The sequence below is a fragment of the Sphaeramia orbicularis genome, chromosome 3, assembly GCF_902148855.1.
Source record: "Sphaeramia orbicularis chromosome 3, fSphaOr1.1, whole genome shotgun sequence".
Taxonomy (NCBI): domain Eukaryota; kingdom Metazoa; phylum Chordata; class Actinopteri; order Kurtiformes; family Apogonidae; genus Sphaeramia; species Sphaeramia orbicularis.
This window is the reverse complement of record NC_043959.1, coordinates 29445038-29470383: the sequence shown is the minus strand read 5'-3', so window position 1 is coordinate 29470383 and position 25346 is coordinate 29445038. Positions and strand designations below refer to the sequence as shown.

The following is a 25346-nucleotide window of genomic DNA, read 5'->3' as shown; positions in this document are numbered from 1 at the left end:
GGGAGAGACTGAAGGCACAGGCCTGCCAGGATTAGATGAGCAGGTGTAGCATCCCGCTAACAGATACAGCACAAAGCCATATTCAAGCCCATTCTCTCTGGGGCTAGCTGTGCTAAAGCTAACAGCTTCTGTTCAACTAAAAGGGGGGTTCAAGTCAATCCACTGCACATATTACTGTCAAGACAATGTTTCAGATGGAAGTACATCAAAGGAGTGTCTAGAGAGTTTATCAGCTCTGGGAAATGTATCACAGTATGTATGCTATGATATCATCTCAAATGATCACTCAGAGGAAAGGTATCCAGCAGAAATGATATGACCAGTCACAACGTTTCCTTACTGTTACCGAATTTCATGCAACCACCAAGAGAGAACAGCAACGACACATTGATCCTCTGTGCCAGGGAGTCCCATTCTCATCTAAACACTCTCAAAACCATATTGAAAAGCTAAACAGCGCTGTTGTACCAGGTGACTGTTATTTTCTCTCACTGCTACATAAACCACCCTGTGCCATTAATACTTACAAGATTAAATGTGTATTAATCCACAGCTTGATACAGACCCACACTAATATCTCATTTGCTCATGCTTGAAGAATGTTTGTGAACTCCTGCACTGGCCAGGTGTTTAACTATTTTTCATGAATCTGTTTATCTGTGACCTTCTTTTCTTTAGGGTCATGCAAGGGAAATTCCCAAAGGAAGGAAAATAAAAATGATATATTTTGGTCTTTTAGTATCGCACCCCCCTGAACCTTTAACATTCACCTGAACAGGCCTTACCTCACTGAGGCTGGCCTGAAATTCATACACTAAGTGCTTGGTCATATCATATATAACCCTGTTTGCCAGGTTGATGAAAGGCAAGACTGAAAATATCCTTGGTCTCAGGTCTGGATAGTAGAGTGTTGAGTAGATATATGAGTTTGCCATTTGCCCACGGAGCGTGGAGTGTCTCCGACAGAACTGGGGACCATATGGCTGGTGAGAGATTTCCCCCCTCTCTTCCTCTTCGCGCAGCCTGACAGCTGGATGGCTGCTAACTGGGGACGAGGAGGCTTGGCAGCTGCAGCTGAGAGCAACGCTTTGATGCCGCTCACCCTTTTTCACTTCTCTCTCTCTTTTCCTCCTCCTACTCTCTATCTCTGTCTCTCTCTCTAACACACACAGACACACACATTTGGAAGGAGCTACACATCAACCACGAACCAGTGTTAACTTATTCAAACTTTCTACAGGTTGGACAAGGGGTCTCAGACAGTCTGCTCATAAACCCTGGTTACATCGTCCTTTAACTGCGTTCAACTAGTTTTGACAAGTTTTTAATAAGTGGCTTTTAATAATGAGGATAAAAAATGGAATAAAAAATCAGTTTTTGCTTTCTACAATGTGCGAATGCTCCGTCACAAAGATGATGGTGTGAGAGATACAGGAAGGGAGGGCACCCATGGGTGGGAGGTGTTGGTGGTACTGCTGCTCTGGTGCATTAAGGTGGAGGAGGAAGGGGAGGGAGGGTGAAAAGGCCTCTGGGAACACATTAAGATGTACAGCTGGCAAGTACAAAAAAGTCAGAGATTTTTGATTTTCTCCTTCACCACTCCTTTTGTTTGTTTTTTTTCCTTTCTTTCTTTTTGTACCTTGACTCAAAGTGATCTTTCATCATTTCCCTAAAAAAAAAAAAAAAAATAAAAAAATAGAAAGACTCCTTTGGATGTTTAGATGCAGATACCTGAATGGCTTGCACAAAAGAAAGAGAACTCTGTTCTTTTTAACAAAAGTGTAAAATAAAACAGCAGGTTGGTGTTTTGTGTTTTTATCTAAAATCTTATTCTGCGTTCTGTTTAGTGTAGCGTATGTGTAATATGAGGCTTTATCACATTTCTTTTCAGTATAAATGGCTTTTAACACAGAGTATATGATGTTTGTAATTGAGGTTGCTCAGGACAATAATGCCTTTCTTTGGAAGAACGACCTCTTTACAATCTTTTCTCTGCACTCCTGCCAAAGTGTTTTAAATCACTCTGATTACAAAACCATCAGCTTATGCTAAGTACTGCACAAAAGGGTCGACTGCAATGGAAAGTGTTAGGCTAAACTTCAAGTATGGTTTATTAGATGTTATACAAAATATGTTTATGAACAGCGATGCTTATCAAGAATAAATCTACACTTTGTTCTCCGCTCTCAGAGCCAATGTCTGTTAAGTGCATATTTAAACTACGATATCAGATAATCTCTTTTACTGATTATCCTTCCTTCCTCTCTTACTCTTTAATGCTCCCTCTTGTGTACAGCCGCTGCCTGATCTGAGCCTGCCCATTCCCCCGTACTGCTTGCCCAAATGCCCTTCTCCATTTTTTCCCTCCTCCTCCCTTACTTCCTCCTCCCCTAACTCGTTCGCCTTTACTGTATCCCCCCACGTTGCACTATATCCATCTCGTTCTCTCTTCCTTTCTTTCTAACAGCCAGCTCCTCCCATCCCTGCTCTTGTTGAAGGCCCCCTGTTGCTACCTGCTATCACCAGCTCTTAACTGTGAACACGGTGCGGCAGGGTGAGAGGAGAGGGAACAAGGAGAGGAAACAAGGAGATGAGAGAGGGGAGGAGAGGAGAGGAGAGGAGAGGAGAGGAGAGGAGAGGAGAGGAGAGGAGAGGATAGGAGAGGAGAGGAGAGGAGAGGAGAGGAGAGGAGAGGAGAGGAGAGGATAGGAGAGGAGGAGGAGATGTATCAGAGCTGGAGGAACGAGGAGAGAGCAGAGTTTGGCTGGAGCCAAGAGGAGAGCAGCTGGGCACGGCTAACAGGGAATGATAATGACCTCAGAAATCTGCTGTTCGCTCCACAACAATAGGGGTGCTCAGTCGCCTGGAAAATTGTGTTCATCAGCTAGCTCTGCTCACTTACTAATTGACATTGCCAAATATTTTAAGAACAATTGGAATGTGGCAGGGGGAGAGGGTGAAAAAAAAAGAAAGCTCAGAGATCTTAATCCCTGGACTTAATTCCTCCCTCACTTTTTCACCCTTTTCACTTCTCTGTTTCTCTCATACTCTCTCTCTCTCTCTCCCTCTCTCTCTCGTTTTTGTGATGTGGAGATAGCTACAACTAAGAAAGAAGCACATTTTTCATGTCGCTTTCTGCTCACATGTCAGCACCCTGATGTTGACACAAAAGCCTTTTTATGTGACCTGTCAAAGGGGTTAAGAGGAGGAGATTGAGAGGGGAGGAGGGAGGGCGGTAAAACTAGTGTATGACGAGCGAGCAAGCGAGCGAGGGAGAAGAGAGCGAAGAGGAGAATGAGGGAAAGGGGGGAAAAAAAGTGGGGAGGATGAGGGGGGAAAAAGAGATTCCTCAGTCATGGTATCACATGTCTGGCCCTCCATTTTTAATGAGGCAAAGGTCAATGTATTCTCTTGCTCTTTCACGCACAGGAGGAACCCCAATCATGCCCAAGTTAACTTGTTCAAACAAAGCCCCCCCTTCCACCATCAACCCACTCCACACCCCCCGCCGTCCGACCCCGGCCGCCTACCATCCACTTCCACCCATTTGCATTCCCTGACCGAGAGCCCTGCCTCATTTCACAGGAATCCTGCATTGACGGAGTCAGACAGCTGTCACCAGACTGGGAAAAGGAACTTGGCATTCTCTCTCTTTCAGCTTCACCCTCCTCCCCTCCATCCCTCCAACCCTCTGTTAAGCACACACATAAACAATCAAAAGAAGAGAAACTTTTTCGCCAGTGTGGACTTTTGCTTAGAAGTTGTGACAGACTTTGGAACAAACACTTCCTTAGCCGTGATCTGTGCATTTCTATGTGCATCCCGAGGTTGAGACTAGAAAAACACACTCCGATATCCCCCAAAAGTTGTGACTGTGATGTTAATTTATGTCTCTCGTTTTCTGTCACTCTGCTTTTTAAGGGTTTCTTTCTTCGTTCCTTTTGAGTCTCCTCTCCTGCATGTTCAATCACGTTAACTTTCTTCTGCATTTCAAAACTGTAGTAAGGAGTTATATTTGTGAGTCACCTTCGCTCTCTCTATTCTTGCTCAGTTTTAGCAATGACACCGGAGAAGATAGCTTGTTGATGTATTAAGAATATTAATATGCAAACAGTCTACCTGACGGAGTAAGGCAGCCTTCTGTTATGGAAAGATAAATATTATGTTTTAATTATAAAAACATAAAACAGAAATGGGGAAGACAGAAGAGGGAGGTGGGTGTCTGTGAGTGTGTGTGTGTGTGTGTGTCTATGTGTATATGTGTGTGTGCCAAAGAAGCTTGTTCCAGGAGAAAGGTAAGCTATGTTTTGGCAAAGATTTGGAGTTGAAAAGAGTGGATGGCATAATGCGATGCTGTTTACTGAGGAATGTGATGCCCTGTCATCTCTCCCCTTTTTCTCACTCCACTCACTCTCTCCCTTCTGGATTGCCTGTGTCATTTTTTCATCGCCTCTCCTTCACTCTCTCAACAGTCCATTTTTTTCTTGTCCCGGCTTCATAACCAAGCGGGGAATCCTAACGTGATCATTAAGACATAAAACGGACTGATAAATGTTTCATAAGGACAAGGCTAGCCACTGATAGCCACCCAGGAATACTGAGGAGCAATACGAAGCTCGCAGTCCTTTTCCTCGATCAAACACACTCGTCGGAATACAATTGGAATTTTAAAATATCTAAAAAGCCTTGGCTAATTCCCACCATGGGTAATATTTACAAATTGAGTCTGAGAGACAGGGTGGGAGAGAGAGGGAGAGAGCAAGAAAGGAAGAGAGAAATCAAATGAACAGTGCAAGGAAAAAGAGAAAGAAGAACAGAGAAATAAATTGGCCTTTTATATTGTGCAAGCGTGTACAAAAATACTAAGTCTGCATTTATCCGAGACATGTCAATCAGCGCAGCACACTGACAATTAGTGCGTTTGAATAGAACTTTTATCATTTACCAGACACCAGAGTCCTGACCTACTGTACAAAAATACAGCTCGGGGAATGAATGTGCCTGTAACACAATGACTGTCTATTTAAGTTTGGTGACACATAAAAAATACAGATATGACAGGCCAGACTCCTTCAAATGAGTGGGGGGTAGAAAGCTCAGGTTTTGTAACCAGTGAGTTCTCTGATTATAGAGAAAAGAAGAATAGTGCAAGGGGGGAAGTAGTAGAGGAACGGATGTCAATTACAAAGAAAAAGTAATTTATGCAGAAGGGAGAGACGGGGGAAAAATGAGAGACATAATTCATTATTTTTTAATGCACATAGTTTTACACACATAGAGTATACCATGGCATGCACACTCACAGTAGACTGGCCTCATTTCAAAGTGTTGGCTGTGGTGTGGGGGCTCTACAGTCATAGTTAGAAGCCATAAGCCTTGCACTGTATATGTGGGTGACTTCAGTGGTATCTCATTATTCAATGAGGAGGCAATCGCAGATTGTAGCATCCTGGTGTTTCACGTGCTGAGACAAGCCCCTGATTTACATGCGGTGTGATGTGCATGTTTGGTTTTTGATGCTTATTCACTGACATAATCAAGTCTAGAGGGGGTTTCCACACCCGCCACCCAAGTTTCCAAGCGATTTTGGTCACAGATGTTATGTTCTGTGATCTTTCTATATTGTAATGCTCCTATGCCCTATATCGGTCACGGATTGGTTAACATATTGTTTGCATACTGTTTTTTTTTTTTTTTTTTTTTAAGTTACAAACTTGCCTTCAGGTGGGTTTAGCTGAGCTAAAACCTGCTGCTTTTAGAACAAGGTTTTTCTAATCCAAAATTCTATCTGTGCAATTACACAGTATAACTTTCCAGCCTATGAAACACAGAAAACTGACCTGTAGCTCCACAAACAGATTACATGCATGCATGATTAGATGCAACAGTTAACTTTAGGTCTGGTAAATTGGTCGGTTATGAGTTTATTGTTAATTTTAAACAAATAAAACGTTACAGTTGTATTTTTACTACTATTTTGAATTATGGTAGCAGTCGTGGGTTCCACATCTGCATCTTTATAAGCATTTTTACCATCTTCAACATACATTTAATGAAATCCATTGAAATATAACCTGTTGACAGTTCATTGACTAAATTAGCTGATGATAGTTAGCCAGACCTGGTTTGTCCCTGTGCAATTTCTGGATCTTGTTCAACTCTACTTTATGCCTTAATGACACAGTAATTACAACTGTAACAGTTTGTCCGCATGTGTAATTACACCCCCATTGTAACGACGCAATTAGATGAATATCCACGCTTTATAACCTAAGGCGTCAAGTCGGCAAATCCAATTTCAATTTGTATGGAGTGAGCATTTTGCCTGCTTGTTTGAGCCGCAGTAAAGACCCAGGGATATACAGGCTAATCCCCGCCATGTTAAAACGCTGTTCCTCTTTTTTAAAAAATGTAGACATGGGGGATTCTCCAGAGAGAGAAAGAGAAGAAGAGAGCCAGGGGGATATTTAGAGTCCTTTACAACCAGGAGCGAAGAGGTAGGAGTGGGGTTTAAGGGTAGGGGGAAGGTTGTGGAGGTACACAAGGAGCATTTATGCTGCTTTAGGCCTTACATGTGTATAGAAAAGCTTATTTTTCACACATTTTTACACATTTTGTGTATAACAGGAACAGAATAGGGGGGCATCTATGGTGTTAAATTGATATTTGCGTATGCTAGGTAGCCTGTGGGCACTAAGCCCTCCTCTTCCATGTTAAACGAGGGTCAGCGGTGAGTAAAGAAACAATGAAAGTAAAGGACAGAGACACAAGAGAAAGCGACAAAAGCATCCAAGAAAAAAAATAATAATAATAATGATGAAACACAATAATTATAGCAGGAAATGATTGCATGGCATTAGCTGCCATTAAAACTTTTATTTTTTATTTGAATTTTATTTATTTATTTATTTGATTTTTTTTTTTTTTTTACTGTTTAAGGTTTTTGGTTCACAAATTAGATTTATATAATAAGCTTACAGAATTTCCATTTATGGCATGCTTTTTACATTTATGTTTTAAGCTGAGTTTAATTTGATAGCATAGATGTAATTGTGCATAATGAGGATTTTCAATGGTATGTTACTTGCATGTAAGAGCTGCCAAAAAAAGCAAAGCATCACACATTACTAGGCCCTTTTCATTATGAGAATTCCTATTAAAAACATAGCTACATCCCTTTAAGGCTATATATAATGTAACTTTATAGTGATTTATTTCTGCTTACTTCTTTGAGGCCTGATATATCTTGCAGAATACAATGATGCCAAAGAAGAGATGATCCAAGGATAACCAAAACAAAAAGAAAGATGATGGGCATAAAAGTAATTACTTCTTTGTCTTCTTTAAAAAAATAAAGAGTTTTACTGAATACGAAACATGCTCAAGGTTAGCTGCTGTGCTATGTTGTAATAAGGAAGGTCTGTAAAGGACATCTCTGACAGAGGCCTTTGTTTTTCTGGTCTTTTTCTTCTTCACTTCTCTCTTTTTTCACTCATTGCTTTTAAACAAGTGCTGTCTCAAAGACAAAAACGGCGGAGTTGACCTTCTTTCACAGTTGAGATGTTATTGTTGATTACTATAATTCAAGTTTAACTCAAAATTGCTGTGGGTAGGTGGCGGGGCAGAGGCTTTCGGGTACAGCAGCAGGTGCGTGCACAAACACACATATACGCAATATTACAAGCCTATCCTTTATGCTTGGTAACAGACAGGCTGCCTGAGATATTAAGATAAAGACAATGGTACAGTAGCCACATCCTGTTCACTACTGAAGAGAGTGATATGCACACATACTGTAAAACATATACCCACACACACGCACACACACAACAAACATGCATGCAGAGGAGAAGTATGACACCTTTCTCCACATGAGACTCAAACACATTTTTCTCACACATCAAAGCTTCTAATTTGAGAGTCCCTAAGCTCCAAATGTGAATCACATTGTGTAAGTTGTGAAGAAATACAAGTTTCGCTACTTCTGATGAAAAAACAGGAAGTAGCAAAACAAGCATATTTAACGTTTTTTCCCATTTCAAATCTATTTACTTCTCACTTTTTTTTTTTTTTTTTTTTAGTAAAACAGCAACCTATTCTTTTCAGATCAGTGCATGCCTTAAGATTTTATTCCATTCTTCTCTAGAAAATCAAATTTTCCACCTGTGCCCTGGCATCTAGCAGTACGTTGACTTCCTATGCAACCCACAAGCCATAACTGTAAGAATAGGAGGACGGCGTTTCTAGATATATAGTGACATATTGAGGAAGAGTCTCCATAGTGCCACTAGTGTTTGAATAAACATTAGGCTAAGGGTGTGGAGGACTATCTAAGACGTACAACACACTGTTAGATTAAAGCAGTAGAAAGGGGGAAATTAAAGCATTCCGGGAGGTTTCTTGTGCAAAATCACCAAATACACCATTTTTATTTGTTTTTACTCTATATTTTTGTCTTTAATCCTACCCTCCTTCCCAAAAGATGATGCCCAAGGGAGAAGATTTACGCACTCAACTAAATCAAATGCATTTCTTTGTACTTTGTTAACATTTGGTCTTAAAATTACTGGTTGTATTTGTCAATGATTATTTTAACCAGCTTAATTTTTTTTTTTTTTTCAGTACATCGTACATTTTAATACAGTACTTCTGAAGTTGTTGAAACGCCACAAGCTGTACTCATCAGATTCAAAGAGCTGAAGTCAAAAGAGACAGACAGAAAGAGAGAGAGAGAGAGACAGAGAGAGAGAGAGAGAGAAACTTCCAGCATTAAAATTCAGAAGATAATTACATCCGCTACACCCCCACCCTGTTGAGAAAGTGTTATGTTTAATAGTCTCTATAAAGAAAATAGGTTTTTATCTCGTTCTCATTTTCATTAATTCCTAATTGGGGTGGGGGGTTGTCTGTTATTATTTCTTAGATTAAAATAAACATAGCCTGTCCCATGTTCAAACCCATCACACTACACGGGCATGATAAGGACTTCATGCCTCTGTGAATAAATAAACAATTTCGTCTCCACTGGTGGAATTAAGTTGCTTACAGCCTTAAGCTAAGCCACTCTGATTTATATTTATATTTATTTATATTTTTTTCTCAAAAGACTTAAAAGCACATCCCCGCTTTTGCAAATGAAGTTCACCATTTTTTTGACCTGCTTTATATGTATATCTTTAATTAGTGTCTTGTTTAGCTTAAACCGACTGATTATCGCATAGTCGTGACCTAATTACCGCTCGCGCTTCTTAACGCCAGCATAGTGCCCTGAGGAGCAAGCGAAAGTTACCTTTAAAAACTTGTGTAATCATTAGCAACGAGCCTCCCTTAATCCCACTAAACATACACTTATCTAGCCCCGGCCGGCCTGTGTTTGCTGGGTAGGGAGAAGGGAGGGGGTATGGCTGTCTCCAACGTGTTTATTAAAGACATTTATTAATCACTGTGGTTAAAATGAGTTCGTCCCTGTGCTCCCAGTCTTTACTCATGTTCCGCAGGGATCTAGGCTGCTAACCTGCAAGTAGATGCAATGGTAAAGCAGGTCTGCTCTCTTGAGTTTTCTCTTCACCTTAATGTGAGTGGTAGAGACAGCACAGCATAGCTGAACTAAATAGTAAGGGCCAACTGTTACTATTTTCAAGTTACATGACATGAACCGAACCAGTATGTACATGTACTTATCTGAATATTACACATAATATATGTAATGAGTAAACTGTAATTCAATAAAATTCTGAGTGGCCAGGGGTGCATAAGAGCAAAGTCTCCTACATACACCAACTGACCTGTGAGGGATGTGATGGCTATTGGAAAAAAACATTAGGCATCTATGATATATGAAGAATGTATGGCTCTGATTATTTGGTGGATACTCTGGTGCTTATTTTAATTTCCATTTACAGAGACAAACTTAATACATTGGTATACCTGAATATGTCAGTGACATTAAATCAAAGAATGGAATATAACACCCAAATGTGTATGTACAAACATGAAAATTAGATTTATTCATGGACTGACCAAAAAAAGTGGATATCATGAAATATTTAAATGTATTTCTTACCTGAAGATGGTGAGGAGGGATGTGGGCTGTCATCTTGAACGCTGCCTGTCTGGGAGTGTCCACCTCCAGCTCCGCTCTCCTCAGTCACGTTGGATGACCCTGGGGTGGTAGAACGGCTGATTGACTGGGATTCAGGGTCACTGGCTGATCCGCGTCGTTCATCAAGACCTTGCTGTTGGAGTGCTTCCTCCATGCCTCTCCTGTCTTTGCCATGGATGCGAGAATGGACAACCATTTGATGGTAGGTTCTGAAGACCCGGCCACAATCTGGGCACTCTGAGGGTTTCTCTTTGAGGTTGGAAAGACCATAGTCAATGTTGGGACTTCCTAAGCCAGCCAGGCCTCCAGGAGTGTCACCACCTCCATGGTGAGAAATTAAGTCACGGTGGCTATCAAAGCCTCTTCCATCTTCTTTCATTGACATAAGGGCTCCACTTGCAACCTTGGATCCCTGCAAGGCCTCAGAAAGCTGCTTTTGTTTGGAGCTGTCAGTGGAAGCAATCAAGGAGTAATCTTGTTTCTCTTTTGAGAAGGATGCCATTGCTCCAGCTAAAGCACCACCCATCTCATCTTCCTGGCCAGTTGGTATGTGGTGCTGGTGTTGCTCCTTTGGCATGAACGCTCTGTCCATAGCCATGCCACGAGCCATTATCTGCCAGGCTTGATAGCTATTGAGAGAATCCATTTCTGCCACTTTTGCAGCTGCCTGGAGGCGCTCCATGCAGCTTGACTTAAGTGGAGGTACAAGGTTGAGACAACCCAGGAGTGAGCGCTTCTCATTCTCTCCTAGCCCATGGCCCATGCCGGCTGCCATTGGCCCAAGCAGCTTACCTAACATCTCCTTCTCCTTCATGGCTATCCCTGCTTTGGCCAGCATTTGGTGCTGCTCACTGAGGCCCTGCTTGTCTGGTGAAAGAAAGCCTCCCTGTAGACAGGAGATATAGCGTGAATAAAGGTTGGCATGAGCTTCCTGGGCTAGGTTGCTCATGCTGTTGACAGAAGCCATGTCCTGCTCACTGGGCTGAGGGGGCTTGCTCTTGATCGCAAGCTTATTGAGATGCACTTTCATATGGTTCTTGAGAAACCAGGGTTCCTTGAAGCGACGACCACAGATTTGGCAGCAGTGTTCAAATGAGTCCTTGTGCTTGCGCATGTGGCCCTTGAGGAACCAGGCTTGGCTGAACACTTGTCCACACACATCACAACGGAACTCAGTGGCCATCTGAGTGCCACCAGCACCACCACCACCCTGCCCCTGTGTAGTCTCAGCTGTGATGTGGGCTTTCTCCACATGACTTATCAGATCCTCCTCATGAGAAGCAGCAAACTCACAGAGCGTACATTTGTAGGGCTTGTGGAGAATGCGAATGTGGCGGTCAAGCTCTTCACGCTTCTTGAACTTCCCTTTGCAGAAGGTGCAACGGAAACCTGTGGTTGGGTTGAGGGATGCTTCATCTTGGGTGCCAGCTGGCTTGGGTGAAGACGAAGGCTGGGAAATTGTTTCTGGAGTGCCAAGGCCTGATGGGGGAAGAAGGCCACAGGCTGAGCCTAGTTGCGGCTGATGGGTGTTAGTGCTGCTGTTGAGGCCCAGATGGGGTGTTGGAGTTGTCTGGAGTATACTTCCACTCCCTCTCATCTGCTTGTCCCTAAGGATGGCCCTCTCCTCTAGCTCATGCAGCAGCCTGTTCTCTTCTCGGACACGGCCACGGCCCTTACCTAGGTTCCCCAACTTGTGGGTGCGGAGATGGATCTTTAGATTGCCCTTTTGAGCTGCTCGATGGTCACAATAGGGACACTTGAAGGGCTTTTCTCCTGTATGAGTGCGCATATGCAGTGACAGTATGCTGTTAAAACGAAAGCGTTTGCCACACAGTGGACACGGATACTTCCTGTTCTTGCGGGCATCGTCTTCAATATCATTCATCTGGGACATGATGCCCAGATTTTGGCCATTGAGAAACTGCTGCAGGTCAACGCGACCATTCAACCCACTTAGTGCTCCAGCATCAATGTCTCGGTTAAGCTGATTGGCTAACAGTGCCATCTGACTGCTAATAGGTTGACTGGCCAGGGCTGCGTGGTGGGTCTTCTCATCTAAAGGTGTGGCTGCTTTCTCTTCGGGGATTGGTTGAGGGCGGTGTAGGTCAGGAAAGGCGTGTCCTAGCTGGGCAGTAAGCTGGTGAAGCTTTTGACTGATAGGGTAGCGGCCATTTAGCACTGCACTGCTCAGATGGGCATCAGCATCAGGCACCGCTGACGACACACCAAGGCACAAACTAGAGTCCTCCATCCTGTAAAACCAATCACACAAACACAGCAAGAAAACTGATTAAAACATTGAAGGATTTTGATGGTCACAAAAGAATTTAAAAACAGGGACAGTATATGTCATGATGAGTGCTTCCATATATTATATTTCCCTGTTGCAAATAGAATACTCCTGGATCACACATTCACAACAAATATGTTACTTCAATGGGGGAAACAGCACCTGTGTTGTGTTACCCAGCAAAGGAAATTAAAATATACTCTCAGATTCACTAAATACTACATAAATTGACAGCACAGAGGGTCTGGAGAAATGCTGCGACTCCTCAGAAGTTTTTCAAAAATGTAGCACTATTTTGGATGGAATAATTACTCTGTAAACACTGTGAGCAGTGTATAATTAAGCTACTTGTGCCCATCCTATCAGAATTCCTCCAATTACACGCCTTAATGAAACGGAGCAACAGCATTGTCGGGAAGCCACTGCAATACTACAATTATGATATTAACAATAGCACTTAAAACCAAGGGGTTACTCCAGTAAACATAACGCTCTTATCTTGGTGCCATGACACTTGTAATGGCGCAATATTCCATTAAAGAGCCACACAACATTTGATGTGAATCACTTTGCTCTCCCTCTGCTCCCCAACTCCCTCTCTGTCTTCTTCCCTCTACCTAACTCTTTTACATTTTCCAGGACAAAGAAAACAACAGTTGGCTGTGTTGAAAGGATTCAAGATGCATCCAAAGTCTATACACAACTGAAAAAAAAAAGTCTAGCAGAAAAAACATTGAAGTCTGTAAGGAATAAGCAAGTAGCTGTTACTTTGTTTGTTGTATTTGTTCTATTACTTACTGCATGGCACAAAAGGATGTTGTGGTCCTAGTTACTCTTTTGCTATCAAACGACACCATGTTTTATACAGAATGGTATGTACTATAAATGAAAGTGTTTTCTTTCATATGTGCAACATCAGTGAGTAAATAATAAAAAAGAATAACATCAGCTTTAATGCAGATCCATCTGCTCTCCAGATGGACAGGTAAACATCTATCTGCACACTTCTTCTGGCTGCTGGCAGGGGTCAAACCCTCAGAAACAATAACCACAGTTCTGCTTTGGTCAACAAAATATTGTATAATATCTCATTAAGCTGATTAGTATGCTGCCTGGTAACAGTGGCAGCCACTGTGCTTTAACGCATGATTATAATCATCAAAAAATCCTTTCATAGAAAGGCAGTGTAAGGCACTGGCATTAGGTGAGTTCACTTTTAAGAGACAGTGGAACCATGTTAAGGAACTTATGGATGTACTTTGGCAGCATCTGGGCACACCCACACTACAATAATAATACTGTATGTGCACATATGTCCAGTGCACGTTTTACAAGCATGAAGGGCAACTGAGGTGTTGCCAGAGCTTGTCTTTCTCTTTCTCTCTCCATGTTTATCTTCCTCTCCCTCCACCTACACTTTGTTTCTAAAGCACATTGTGCCTGGTTCATTTGTTTTCACGTTCATTGGAAATTTTTCTCTCTTTTTTCCCTCTCTCTCCCATCAGTAGGAGGTTAGTAGACATAAGGGGTGCCTGTTCTTTTAGCCACTGCCCCCTCCAACACACTGTTGATGGTGGATTCTTATCTCGCGGACATGAATTAGACACTGTAACTAGCTTCCACTTCTGTTTAAAGGAATGTGACACTTGTGGGTTGCCCTTTGAATTCGCCTTATTTGTCCCCACTATGTATCATAAAGCAATTCTACTGAATTCATTCAGAATATAATGGCCATCCTATGTTCTGTGGGCTTATGTCTAACAGTTAGACATGCTTCTGTCAAAGCCTACTTAAATTTGTGACAGATCTTATGACCGTATTCTCATGTGACTTGAATAATGCATAGCTCCTCCAAGAAATAAAAGATTTTAAAAGCCTAATAGTAAAAACTTTATCCTTGAATGAAAAACTATATACACACTGTATACGTGTACATTTATTGTGGGAATAATATTGGGAGAGAATAGCAAGGAAAGATAAAACTTTGTTAGACTGCTTAAAATGACTTGAGGTTTTAAATTGTATTTATGTGACACCCCAGCTTCCATCACCAGGCGTGCCTATATCGGAGAAGACCTTATTTGAATGGGCCCTTTTTACAGAGGCGGCTGCCTTTTGGAATAGAAATCTGTGATTTAAACTAGGCTGATGAGCTGTTGCTCATTTAGGGAGATAGCAGCTTGCCCTTTTCTTCAATTTGATTTCTGCCTTTATCTTTAACATATAACAAAGGCAGATAGACAATGGAATAATGTGAAATGAACTGACGAATCCAGTTTGTGTTTTTTATAAACGTATCCTGGCTGACGAGCGTATGCAAATGAGGCACATTAATATGCTCGCCTTGCTCCCGAGTCATTTTATATTTTTTCCCCTGATTAAAAAGGACATTTCTTATGTGACATCCCCCCTCTGCTCATATCAACACACACATGCGAGGGAATTCGAGGGTGGTGTACAAGTAGACGTACACACACACACACACACACACACACACACAGGCAAAGCCTCACACTCAAACACAACCCTTTGACTACAGACAACAATTCAATATGCGAATGCCCTCTAAAAGACACGGTGGGTGTGTTGCAACTATCAAATAGCGGTCCACAGAAATCCTGTCAACAACTCTTTATATTCTTGCATCATCTTGACAGTTACTGCTACAAGTTTCATGGACATAAGAAAACAAACATGCACAATAATGTAAAGGTAGTGTAGATAAAAGCCTCAGGTTAGTCTTACCAGTATTGTGAAAACTCCCTGTGTCACTTTGTCCTCATTACATCTCACTGTCTCTGTCATAGCTGCGTCGATTTCTAAACTCTGTTATGAACAACACATGTACCTTTCTGGCGTTATACTGGTACTGTATCTAGCTGCCGTTATTCTAACCTGTATAACCTTATCATTTCCTGGCATGTACAGCATTGCTGCCTCATTAAAACTATTGGCTCCTCTGATACCTCTAAAACCACAAAGACTTCCTTTAGCATTTTCTCACGAAGGTTCAGTTGTTGTCTTTATAGTTTGTGGTTTAATATTCAGCAAAGCACCACGTGCACCCATAAACACCAAATCATGCATAGACACACAGAAAAGTGATTTCACTCGGTTTCTCTTAATGTATTTTCCTCGACGTTCTTTTTCTCTTCAAGCCTCAGCTTAATTATAAGTGGTATCTGTAACACAATGGAAGTGTATTTCAGTCAGCATTTGAATGTGCTCAGTTCATTTCTGTCTTATCAATATTAGCATGCATCATAAATGCATAAGGGATTTATATGTGCTCCCCTCTAATTGTAACCATATAAATTATTAAACTTCATGAAAGACAGTTTCAATATTTGGGTTTCCTACCTCTAATAAATTCATACTGAAAGAAGCCATTTAAACGTCAGGAATCTAATGTATATCCGGCCTGTTGTCTGTCGTGTTTTGTCATAAAACTTTTCTGTGACATTTAAGACAAGAATGGGGAACTAAAGGATCGAAAAGCCATTAGTTGGACTTTACTTTGTTATTTTGGCATGTATCGACACAAAACTCATCGACTAATCACAATGCAATACCTCATTAAGTCCTAATGAACAAATTCATTGCATTAAACAAATCAATCATTCACAATGTGCTGAATTCCATCATATTTGCACCAAATCATTATTGAGATGAAAGGGGGTGTAGCAGCAACAAACTGATGTTGGAAGGGACAATGTGGGTATTTACCATATGTTACTTGCACTGAGAGTTGAATGCTAAATATTTAGCGATTACACAACCAGCAGGGACACTGAGCACCTATCAAAAGCGATGAGTGTGTTTTTCAAAGTACAAAAAGAGCTTCCTCGTCATTTCAAAGATCAATTACCTGCAGGTAAAGTTGGTTTAGTTAGTGCTTTGGTAGGTAGAACAGACCAAGATATGAGTTTCTCTCTGGCTTGTGTTTTGTTTCTATTGCAGGTGGTCTTTGCAAGGCGTCTAATTAATCCAATAAAAAAAGCTGCCTTGTTTTCCTTCCTCTCTCGCTCTTTGACTTCACTGCATTATTACTTTCTGTAATGAGGCGAAAACACTCTGAACTGCACATGGAAGACAGTCACACAACCCCTGCCAGACTCAATCCTAACTCCATCCCATGCCTAGAGCCTCTTGATCAAAACTCATAACTCTGCACTATCAAAAAGAAATGAAGCTTCAAATATGGATTGTTCTATTTTAAAAGGGGGGAAAAAAACTGAACTGCAGATATGGGCCACAATAAGACTTATCTGGCTGGAATTTTTCTTCCAAATGTTGGCAAACAAATAGAGATTTTGTATTGGAGCTGGGGGAAAAAAAAACCATACATTTAATGGAATTTATTCTCGATTTCCCCTTTTCCACAAGAGAAACTTTAGGCAGATGTTTTCAGAATAGGCCCCAAAATGCAAGGGGTTGGTCACTTTAGGTATATTTATCTCTCTTTATCCCATATTCTTTTTGAGCAATTTTAAGGACACACCTTTTAAAACACTCTAAAGACAAAAAGAGACTCGCACACACTTGATACAGCAAAGAAAAAAAATCCCTATTTTTGTCTTTCTATAAAGAATTTCAACCTTATGAATAATCCCTGCTCTTCTTTAAAGCAAAGAGAATAAGAAGAATTTGATGAAAGCACCATCTCAATAGATCAGTGACAAATATGAATGAACAGGACTCTCTGCCTCTCCCTCTTTCTCATGCACAATATGTCATTGAGGGCTGTTTAAGAGGTCCTGTCAACAGGTAGTTCAACTTTCAGCTCATCCCTGCTGATCAGTGGGAGCCCTCCTGACAGAAAGAAAAGAAAGACACCGTGAGGGAGTGGGAGAGAGGGAAAGAAAAATGTTGTGGGTCTTTTTATCCGTCCGTCGCTCTGACAGCTTTGCAGGGGATGCCATGGGAAGAAGATCAATGCAGGACAAGCGGATTCCCACAGTTCATTGTTCCGGGCCAGCCAAATCATCTTCCCAAGACGGCCGGGAGCTCAAAGCTTCCCTTTATGATAACCATCCCTGGTATTATTCCCACTATGATGATGATGACCTGCAGATGTCTCTGTCTATGTGTGTGTGTGTGCATGTTTGTGTGTGTGTGTGTCTGCATGTACATCTGTGAGCACCTCTCCCCTCCTGAGTGTGCTACAATAGCGGTCACAGCGGCATGGACAGACCCCCGCAGCAGCAAATAAAGCAGAGCAATGGACACAGGATTAATAGTGCCAAGCATTTGTTAAGCAGTCTCTGTTTAGTGAAGTACAGTGACTGGGGCGAAAGCAAAAAATAAATAACAATGATAGCAGTTGACACGATAATGATAGTGAACGTGGCTCATCGCACACTTACACACAGCATCATCCCTACATTAATAAAGCAACTACCGCAGCCTTTTCTATTGTCACTTATGTTCTTACTGAACTAGTGCTGATGTTAGGATTACACTCATGTGTCATGTCCATCAGTTGACTGATATTCTGTTTTGTTTTGTTTTTTTTTTTTTGTTTTTTTTGAAAGAAATAATGGGTGTTGGTGTAGTAAAGCAAATGCATAAATGCCACATAAAACCTGCTAAAAAATCAGTTCAACTCAACCTTAAAAAGCTAAATAAAGAATAATAAAACCTTAAATTAATATTGCATCAAAAGACATTTCATATAAAGTGCAACTAAATCTATTAGAAAAGTTAAACACTACAGTTAAATGCTGCAGGGGGAAACATTTTGAAGTGGACTTTAACCAAACGTGTTTGCATGTGTATTAAGGTTAATGGAATGACATGGGAACACATGTGACACAAAAGCTTAAGTTACATACATTTACAAGAATGGAAGATACATACATGAAAGGCTGTTTTTCCTTTTTTTTTTCCTCTTATTGTTTGATGAAATCTCATACATACATTTATGTAAGGTGAAAGCTACTCTCAAGGTAATCTTGTTCTGTACTGGTCATTACCTGTCTTTTGCTGATAATGGCAATAAAGTAAAAAAAAAAGCATAAGTTATATAGAAGTTGATGCATTAACATGTGCAGCGAAGAGGAAGATCAATCGCCACAGAATGACGTGAAATTGTCACTGTTTCTTTTTTAGCAGTTTCATTTGAAATACATTTTTACTTAACCTGAGGTTTGCTGCTACTCTTTGACCATCAAGTTTCTATTAATGGTTAAAGTTTATTTACTGGATCCATGCAAATCAATTTCTAAAACCACAGACAATTAGGCCTGCAGCTTCAGTTCTACTTGTGACACTTTTGTTTTGTAATGTACCTATGTGGTTTTGTCTCTTTTGAGCTGTTCTTCCTGTCAAATTACAATAAGAAATCCAGGACACAACAATGTGTGGTACAAAAGTGTGTTAGGCAACAAACACAGCAGTCTAGAGCGATCACGCATGGTTAGCCTGCAGAAAGAAAGAGGCCAGAAGGACAATGCCCACAGTGTATCTGCCACAGCTTACATCACTGGTCATCCTGAGCGCTGCGACTGAACACTGCAAGCATACACACAGAAATCTGCATGCCTCTCGCAGAGTGACAGCAGCGATGATAAGCAAGATTGAGGCTAAAACAAAGTCGAGTTCAATCTCACTCAGGTGGTGGCAGTAAGAATGAAACAAACAGACAGAAAGAGAAAGTAGCTGAATGTCAATACGGCCTAAATAGCAGAATATCAGAAATAATTGCTGTTTTCTTCCGCTCATGCTGGGCCCGTTCTGGTAGAGTTTTGCATAATGACTACAGTCGAGGGGGGGTAGGTGGAGGTAATAGTGGTGGGTGTATGGCAGCGGTGGAGGTGGCGGTAAAAGGAGGGGTTGTTGTGACAGGTGCTGAAATCAAACTAGGGAGGCAAGGGAGACAAAGGTTCAATTTACTAAAAGGAGACTTTAATTGTTACACAGCTAATTAAGAGAAGAAGGATCTTTTTTGCACTCTCGACTATTTACCGAGAGCTGTGTGTACATACATTGGGAAGTAAATTGTGCCTTCAAGCCAAGTGAGCTTATAGCACAGAGTCACAGTACATACTGGTGTGTGTGTGCTGTGTTTTGTGTGTATGTGTGGAAGGGGTGCTATACCTCAACATATGACATACTGTATATTTTCACAGCTCCTCTTCTGTTGGGAGTTTGGGACTTTCTCTTTCTTTTTTCAACTAAAACAAAAGTCTATGGCTAATTAGCAGCACTCATTACAGGAAGCGAGTCAGGTAATTATTTTACATCACGCTGCCGATAATTGAATGATTCTTCAATGTCTGAATGTCTGTTTGAAAGTATCTCTTTTTCTTCAGCTTCCTTTTCTGCCCCCTTTACTCCGTCTTCCTCTTTGTCTTTGAGGGAGATAAGAGAGAAGCTGGATACAGGTACTGCTGCCATATGCTCTTGAATGAAAAAGCACTTCTGTCGAAGCAAATGGGATTTTTAAATATTGAAACTGCTGCATGTCTTTTTAATATGACCGTGTTAAATCTCTCTTTATTCCATCACTTTGATAAACTCCCCCTTTCTATCTCTCCCACTTTCTGCATCTCTTCTTCTTGGCTAATCTGAGGAGTTTGAAGGGAACTTTAGCTCTCTGAGAAGTAGTTAAACTTATTATGCAACCATGCTGTGTCTTTCTTGTTCTTTTTCTTTTTTTTCTCTTTCTTTAAGCAGCACACTTCCTGTTTAAGAAAGCAAACTAATCTTATCAAAGCCATCAGGAAGCTGAGACTTGAGTGGAAATGCTTGCGATTCTCTGCATATGTTACAATATCTCTTAGTGGCCTTATAACTGCTATTGTTCTCACGCGCTTTTAGCGTGACTGAGGATGAAGAAAGAGAGAAAAAAAAATCACCACACACTTCTTTCACTACTTTCGGTTCAAAGTCAGATATGTACAGCAAGCTAATGTGGCACTTAATATAAAAGGGAAGAATCAGAGAGAGAACGAGTGAGAAAGCATTATCTACTTTAAGGCCAGGGTGTATTTATTACAGACTAATTGTAGCAGAGGAAGTGCTTTAGAGGGGTGTGCTCTCGGGAGAGAGGGTGGAGGGCCTCAGGGACATAAGAGAGCATGTTTATCTATCAGACTTTATCAGAAAAACACTGTGGCGACTGCTCTTAAGATCAGAGATGGGGTTTGTTGGAGGAGGTACGGGGGGATGAAAAAGGTTTACAGGAGGAAATAAAAGAAATGAAAGATGAATTAAGAGAGCAAATGACTGAAAGAGGGAGAGACATGCCAGCGAGGGAACGTTTGCATCGATGCCAACGCCTCAACGAAAAGGCAGCCGTGATTAAAGCAGGAAAGGAGAAGTTGGGTGAAACCTCAGAGGAGCTTTTTTTTCTTTTTTTTTTCCCTGCAGGCCTTTCTGTGAACCGGACTACAAAACACACTGTAACACACACATATGTGTCCAGAGGCACATATTGTCTGTGTGATACCTACACACCTGTGCAAAAGGTGTGAAAAAGGGAGAGACAAATCAAGCCTGTTCACAGTCTTACTGCGAACACGCCTCTGAGAATCTATGAACATTTTGTCGACTTAGACGACGAGTCTTAAAAGTGAGCAACGCCTGCCAACGCCATCCGCCAAGCGTCCAGCCAGAATTAGATTGATGTGAAATTTTATGTTCATTTAATGCAGTCAATAGTCAATAAAGGTGCTGCAGTGCTAATATGTGTGTCTCTGTGTCAGTGTGTGTGTGTGTGTGTGTGTCAGTCTTTGGAGGTATGCTCTGGCAGTATCCCAGGATCCCTTGCATCTGTCTACACCAGAGCTTCAGTTCAGAGCTCCGTCCAGGCCAACACCGCATTTCTCTCATTCTTCTCTGCCCTCCCTGACCTTCAGCATCATCACTGACTTATCTTGCACAACAAAGGCTACAGTGCGCACGACTCATTAAAACGACACAGCACACACACTTTTTAGCACATCATGTGTGTATCTTCAGGCAGTGAAGCTAAGTTCATTAAAGCAGTGGATGTTTATAATGAAAAATGACCTCTCTGTAGTACAGTGTATGAACTTCCCCCTTGAGACATTCACACACACACATACACCTTATAGAAACTTATAGGCTACATCAAAGGTTCCCTGGCCTTGTACACTGCTCTGCTTGACCTACTCAAAATACACTGTTGCCCATAAAGTTGGAATAAAATATATTTACCTCCTTACATGAAATGATTGTGACAGAGATTTATTCTCGATAGATAAAGTGTAACTGGGACTCAGTGTGTAATTATTGCACCAAGTCAAAGGTGATTACTGATGTGTGTAAATAGGAGTACAAGAGGAATGAGTCTGAAAACAAATTATTCCAAGTTTATGGGCAACATCAAAAAATATGTGGTAAAATTATTATACGTGTGTTTTTCCATGCTTAAGTATTTTTCAAGGTTACAAAGTGCTTAATAAAGTAAGGAATATAGTAGAATAAAAAAGTGTATTGTAAGAACTATGAAAGAAATGGAAGAGAATTGTGACAGCCTGCCCCTCTGTTTGTTCACTGGTTGTGTGACTGGGTGAGGGTGGGGGGCAGACCATCAGGCCAATTTGCCTCACCTGTGCATGTAAGGAGAACCGAGTATTTAAGTGCTGTCTAACGTGTTCTTTCTCTTGCAACTTCCAGACTGAGACTTGGTTCCAGGTTTCTGCTGGTCATGGGACAGTATTATTTCTTCCTGCATTCAACACTGTCCCCTAACCCACACACTGCACACACTGACCCTCCATGTTACATTTCAAACATACTTTTGATTTATTTTGATTTAAGCTTAATTTCTGTCTGTTAATTGTGACCTTCTTTCTGCTTTTTTATTTATTTAACCACTATTTACTCTCAAGTGAAAATGAGTTACAAATAAGTTCATTTTGATTCGTTATTTCATGTGTGGACTCCTTTTTTTTCCACTAACTGACCCAGTTTGTGACAGAATGAATAAGATCGATAAAGTGGCAATAAAGTAAAAAAAAACAACAAAAACCCGACAACATTAAAATGACAATAAAACCCAAAATAATAATTAAAACAGAAACAATAAAACCAAAATTAGATTTCACCAGAATGTCAGGTTTTGTATAAAAGTTCGTCTCTCTACACAATAAAACCCCGTAAACATTTCGGATCACGGACAGATACCAGGGCAAAACTGTTACCGTAAAAACATCATTATATAAAAGTGGGTTTTAAGGTAAATCATAAAATTTTCAGCAGAATCCGATAAGCAGCCAAACTGCAAACAAGCACCTTTTAGTTTGAACCACGGTATGGACAAAAGATGTTAAAAATCCCAAACAATCCAGCTACAGCCTTTAGGGAGGAGTGTTTTTGTATTTATGAGAGGCACAACTGCTGTCATTCAGGTCCAAACAGTTGCTAAGGGTTGCTTGGACTTTGTAACTTTAATTGTTTATGACAGAAATATCTTGACATTTACAGTAGCATTATGAAAATGTCTGACACCGGCGGATCAGCCAAGATGAGCTAGCTTACTAGCCGGCTGCTAACTGCATATGCCTGCCACTTGACGGAGCGCTGAAGAGACTGCATCAATTTCCCTCAAATTTCTCCCTTACTCCCTCTACACACACACACACACATGCACACACACACACACACACACGCACACACACACGCACACACACATGCAGTGTCTCCTCCATGAGGTCCAGAGCAGCCCCAGGGTGTTGGATGTGGGCAGTGGTGGGAGGTGGAGCTGGGGTGTGGGTGGTTATAATCTGTGTGCCCTCTGCCGTCTCCATCAATGCAAACCCCTTTCCCTTTCTGCCTCACCTCCTTGGCAATCCCCCCACCCCCCCCCCACCCCACTTTACCTCACCACCACCACCACCAACCCCCTCCCCTCTCCACTCACCCCCACCACACTCACACTCCTCCCATCCCTCTCCATATTTTCTCCCCCTGCATCTGATTAAGTTAACAATGTGGTGTTATTTGCATGCTGATTTCGCAGACCCCCACCCCACCTTCCGCCGCCGCCACCCGCTCTCTCTCTCTCTCTCCGTGTCTCCCTCTGTGTCTCTCGCTCACTCCTCAATTCTCTGACAAACAAGAGAGGCAGGATCAGAGTAATGTGATAGCACAGCAGCCAGCCAACGCAATCTGCCTCAAAGACCAGGTGTGCGCAATCCACCTCCCTCTTAATTCCTGCCCCCATCATTTCTCTTGTTTTTATTCCTGTTATTCTTCTCTTTTCTTCCCTCCCCTTGTTCCTCTTCTTCTTTTTTGTCTTCTCTCATCTATCCCTGGTGTGTTTATAAGGTTGTATTATAATCAAATCTGGAGCGAGGGAGGCCTGTCTTTTTTTATTAATTATAGGCCGCAGCTGATGTGAATGTATTCCGAAAGCATCTTCAAAATAGGTCGGCGGTACAGTTTGCTATTCTTATCACATTTAAATGTCAACACGGTGCAAAGCCCTACAAATTAGTTCAGGCAGGCTTCAACCCCCATTTAACATTTAAAGCGCCATTCTGTAGGGCTCACAGAGCGATTTAAATCAGTTTATACACACATACAGTATATATATATATATATATATATATATATATATATATATATATATATATATATATATATATATACACACACACACACACACACATATATATATATATATATATATATATATATATAGACGTATCACTTCGTCTTTCAAACTTCTCAGTTCAACACAGACATTTAACTGCCAACCTTTGCCTGAGAGATTTCAATGCAGAGGAAGGGGGAGAAGGGAAAAAAGCAGGATGAGAGAACAAAAAAAAGAGATATAAAGCAACAGAAACAATGCATTAGCTTTCATGAATAATAAATCTGCCCGTCGTTCCGTGCTGAAAAGATTCAGGTTTTGAGCATCTCTGCATAAATCCACTGTCCAAATGAATAAATCAGAACAGGGGGACATTTTCTTGAGCTCTAGCCTATCACTGGTAAATAACAACAATGATTTGAAACACATCTGTTCATATGCAGTGCCAGCTAACCCCTATAGAGCAACACAAGACAATAGAAGCCTAGCACTGTTGTTCTACATATCGGTGGCTGGGCATACCAAATAGAATTTACCCATCTTGCACATACACAGGCACAATCGCAGATCTATTGATACAAACAAACATAAGCAACAAATATGAAGCACGTACAAGCTGCCATAAAGCAGTCTGCATTAGTATCCTCAACAAAAACACAACTGTATTATCCCTCTTTCAATAGCAACGCTGAGATAGCTTGCTATGAAATAAAAGCTCAATCCATTGGACGTGACAGCCGGACTTAATTGGAGGAGTGTAATATTAGCAAAATTAAGAACCATAACTTCAATTGCAGGATTTGTGGAGAAAAAAAAAGCTAAACTTTTCAGAGAGACTGTACCTGTTGAGTTCAAGCTGTCATAGAAAAAAATATTACATATCCTTTTCATAGTAGAAACACTATCCATGTACACTCAGGACAATTTTTCCAAGCAAGGAAAATTGCTTTGGTTTGATTTTTTCACCCACTAAGATGAATCAGTTTCTGAAAAGGTGAATCTCAGCTGAACAATCCACCCACTTCTCATACTTAATCTGCAAAAACTCTAATGTTTACTTATTAAGGCAGCATGTCAAATTGTTTACACAGTTTTGCACAACTAAAACTACTGCGCTTGATGGTTCTTTGGGTAAATAATCCATAATTACATTTCAGCATTACAAGCAGTCTGAGGGGAAACAAGAACTATACCCACTTTTGTGAAACATCTCCCCCATGATACAGACTTTGGACAATCACAGTTGTTTTCAGACTCGTACAAGGCTAAATATGTGACTGTAACACTGTACTCTGTGGCTCGACATGAAAATGTGGAAAACGGTCTTCATCTATATCCATATTTATATTTAATATTTTGTTTTGGTCTAAGAGGAGAGAGGTGCAGAT

General features: G+C 41.1%; 1 protein-coding gene across 8 annotated transcripts in view; it reads right to left on the bottom strand.

Annotated features, from left to right (window-relative positions):
* znf536 (zinc finger protein 536) overlaps window positions 1-25346 on the bottom strand; it is a 241578-nt gene that overhangs the window by 118086 nt on the left and 98146 nt on the right. For all 8 annotated transcript variants that reach the window (XR_003934724.1, XM_030128170.1, XM_030128222.1 and 5 more), the window contains one exon: window positions 10064-12354. Coding sequence is in view for 7 of the 8 variants with exons in the window: in XM_030128170.1 (XP_029984030.1) it covers window positions 10064-12353 (2290 nt within the window). In the remaining variant the exon portion in view is untranslated. The remainder of the gene's footprint in view (window positions 1-10063; window positions 12355-25346) is intronic.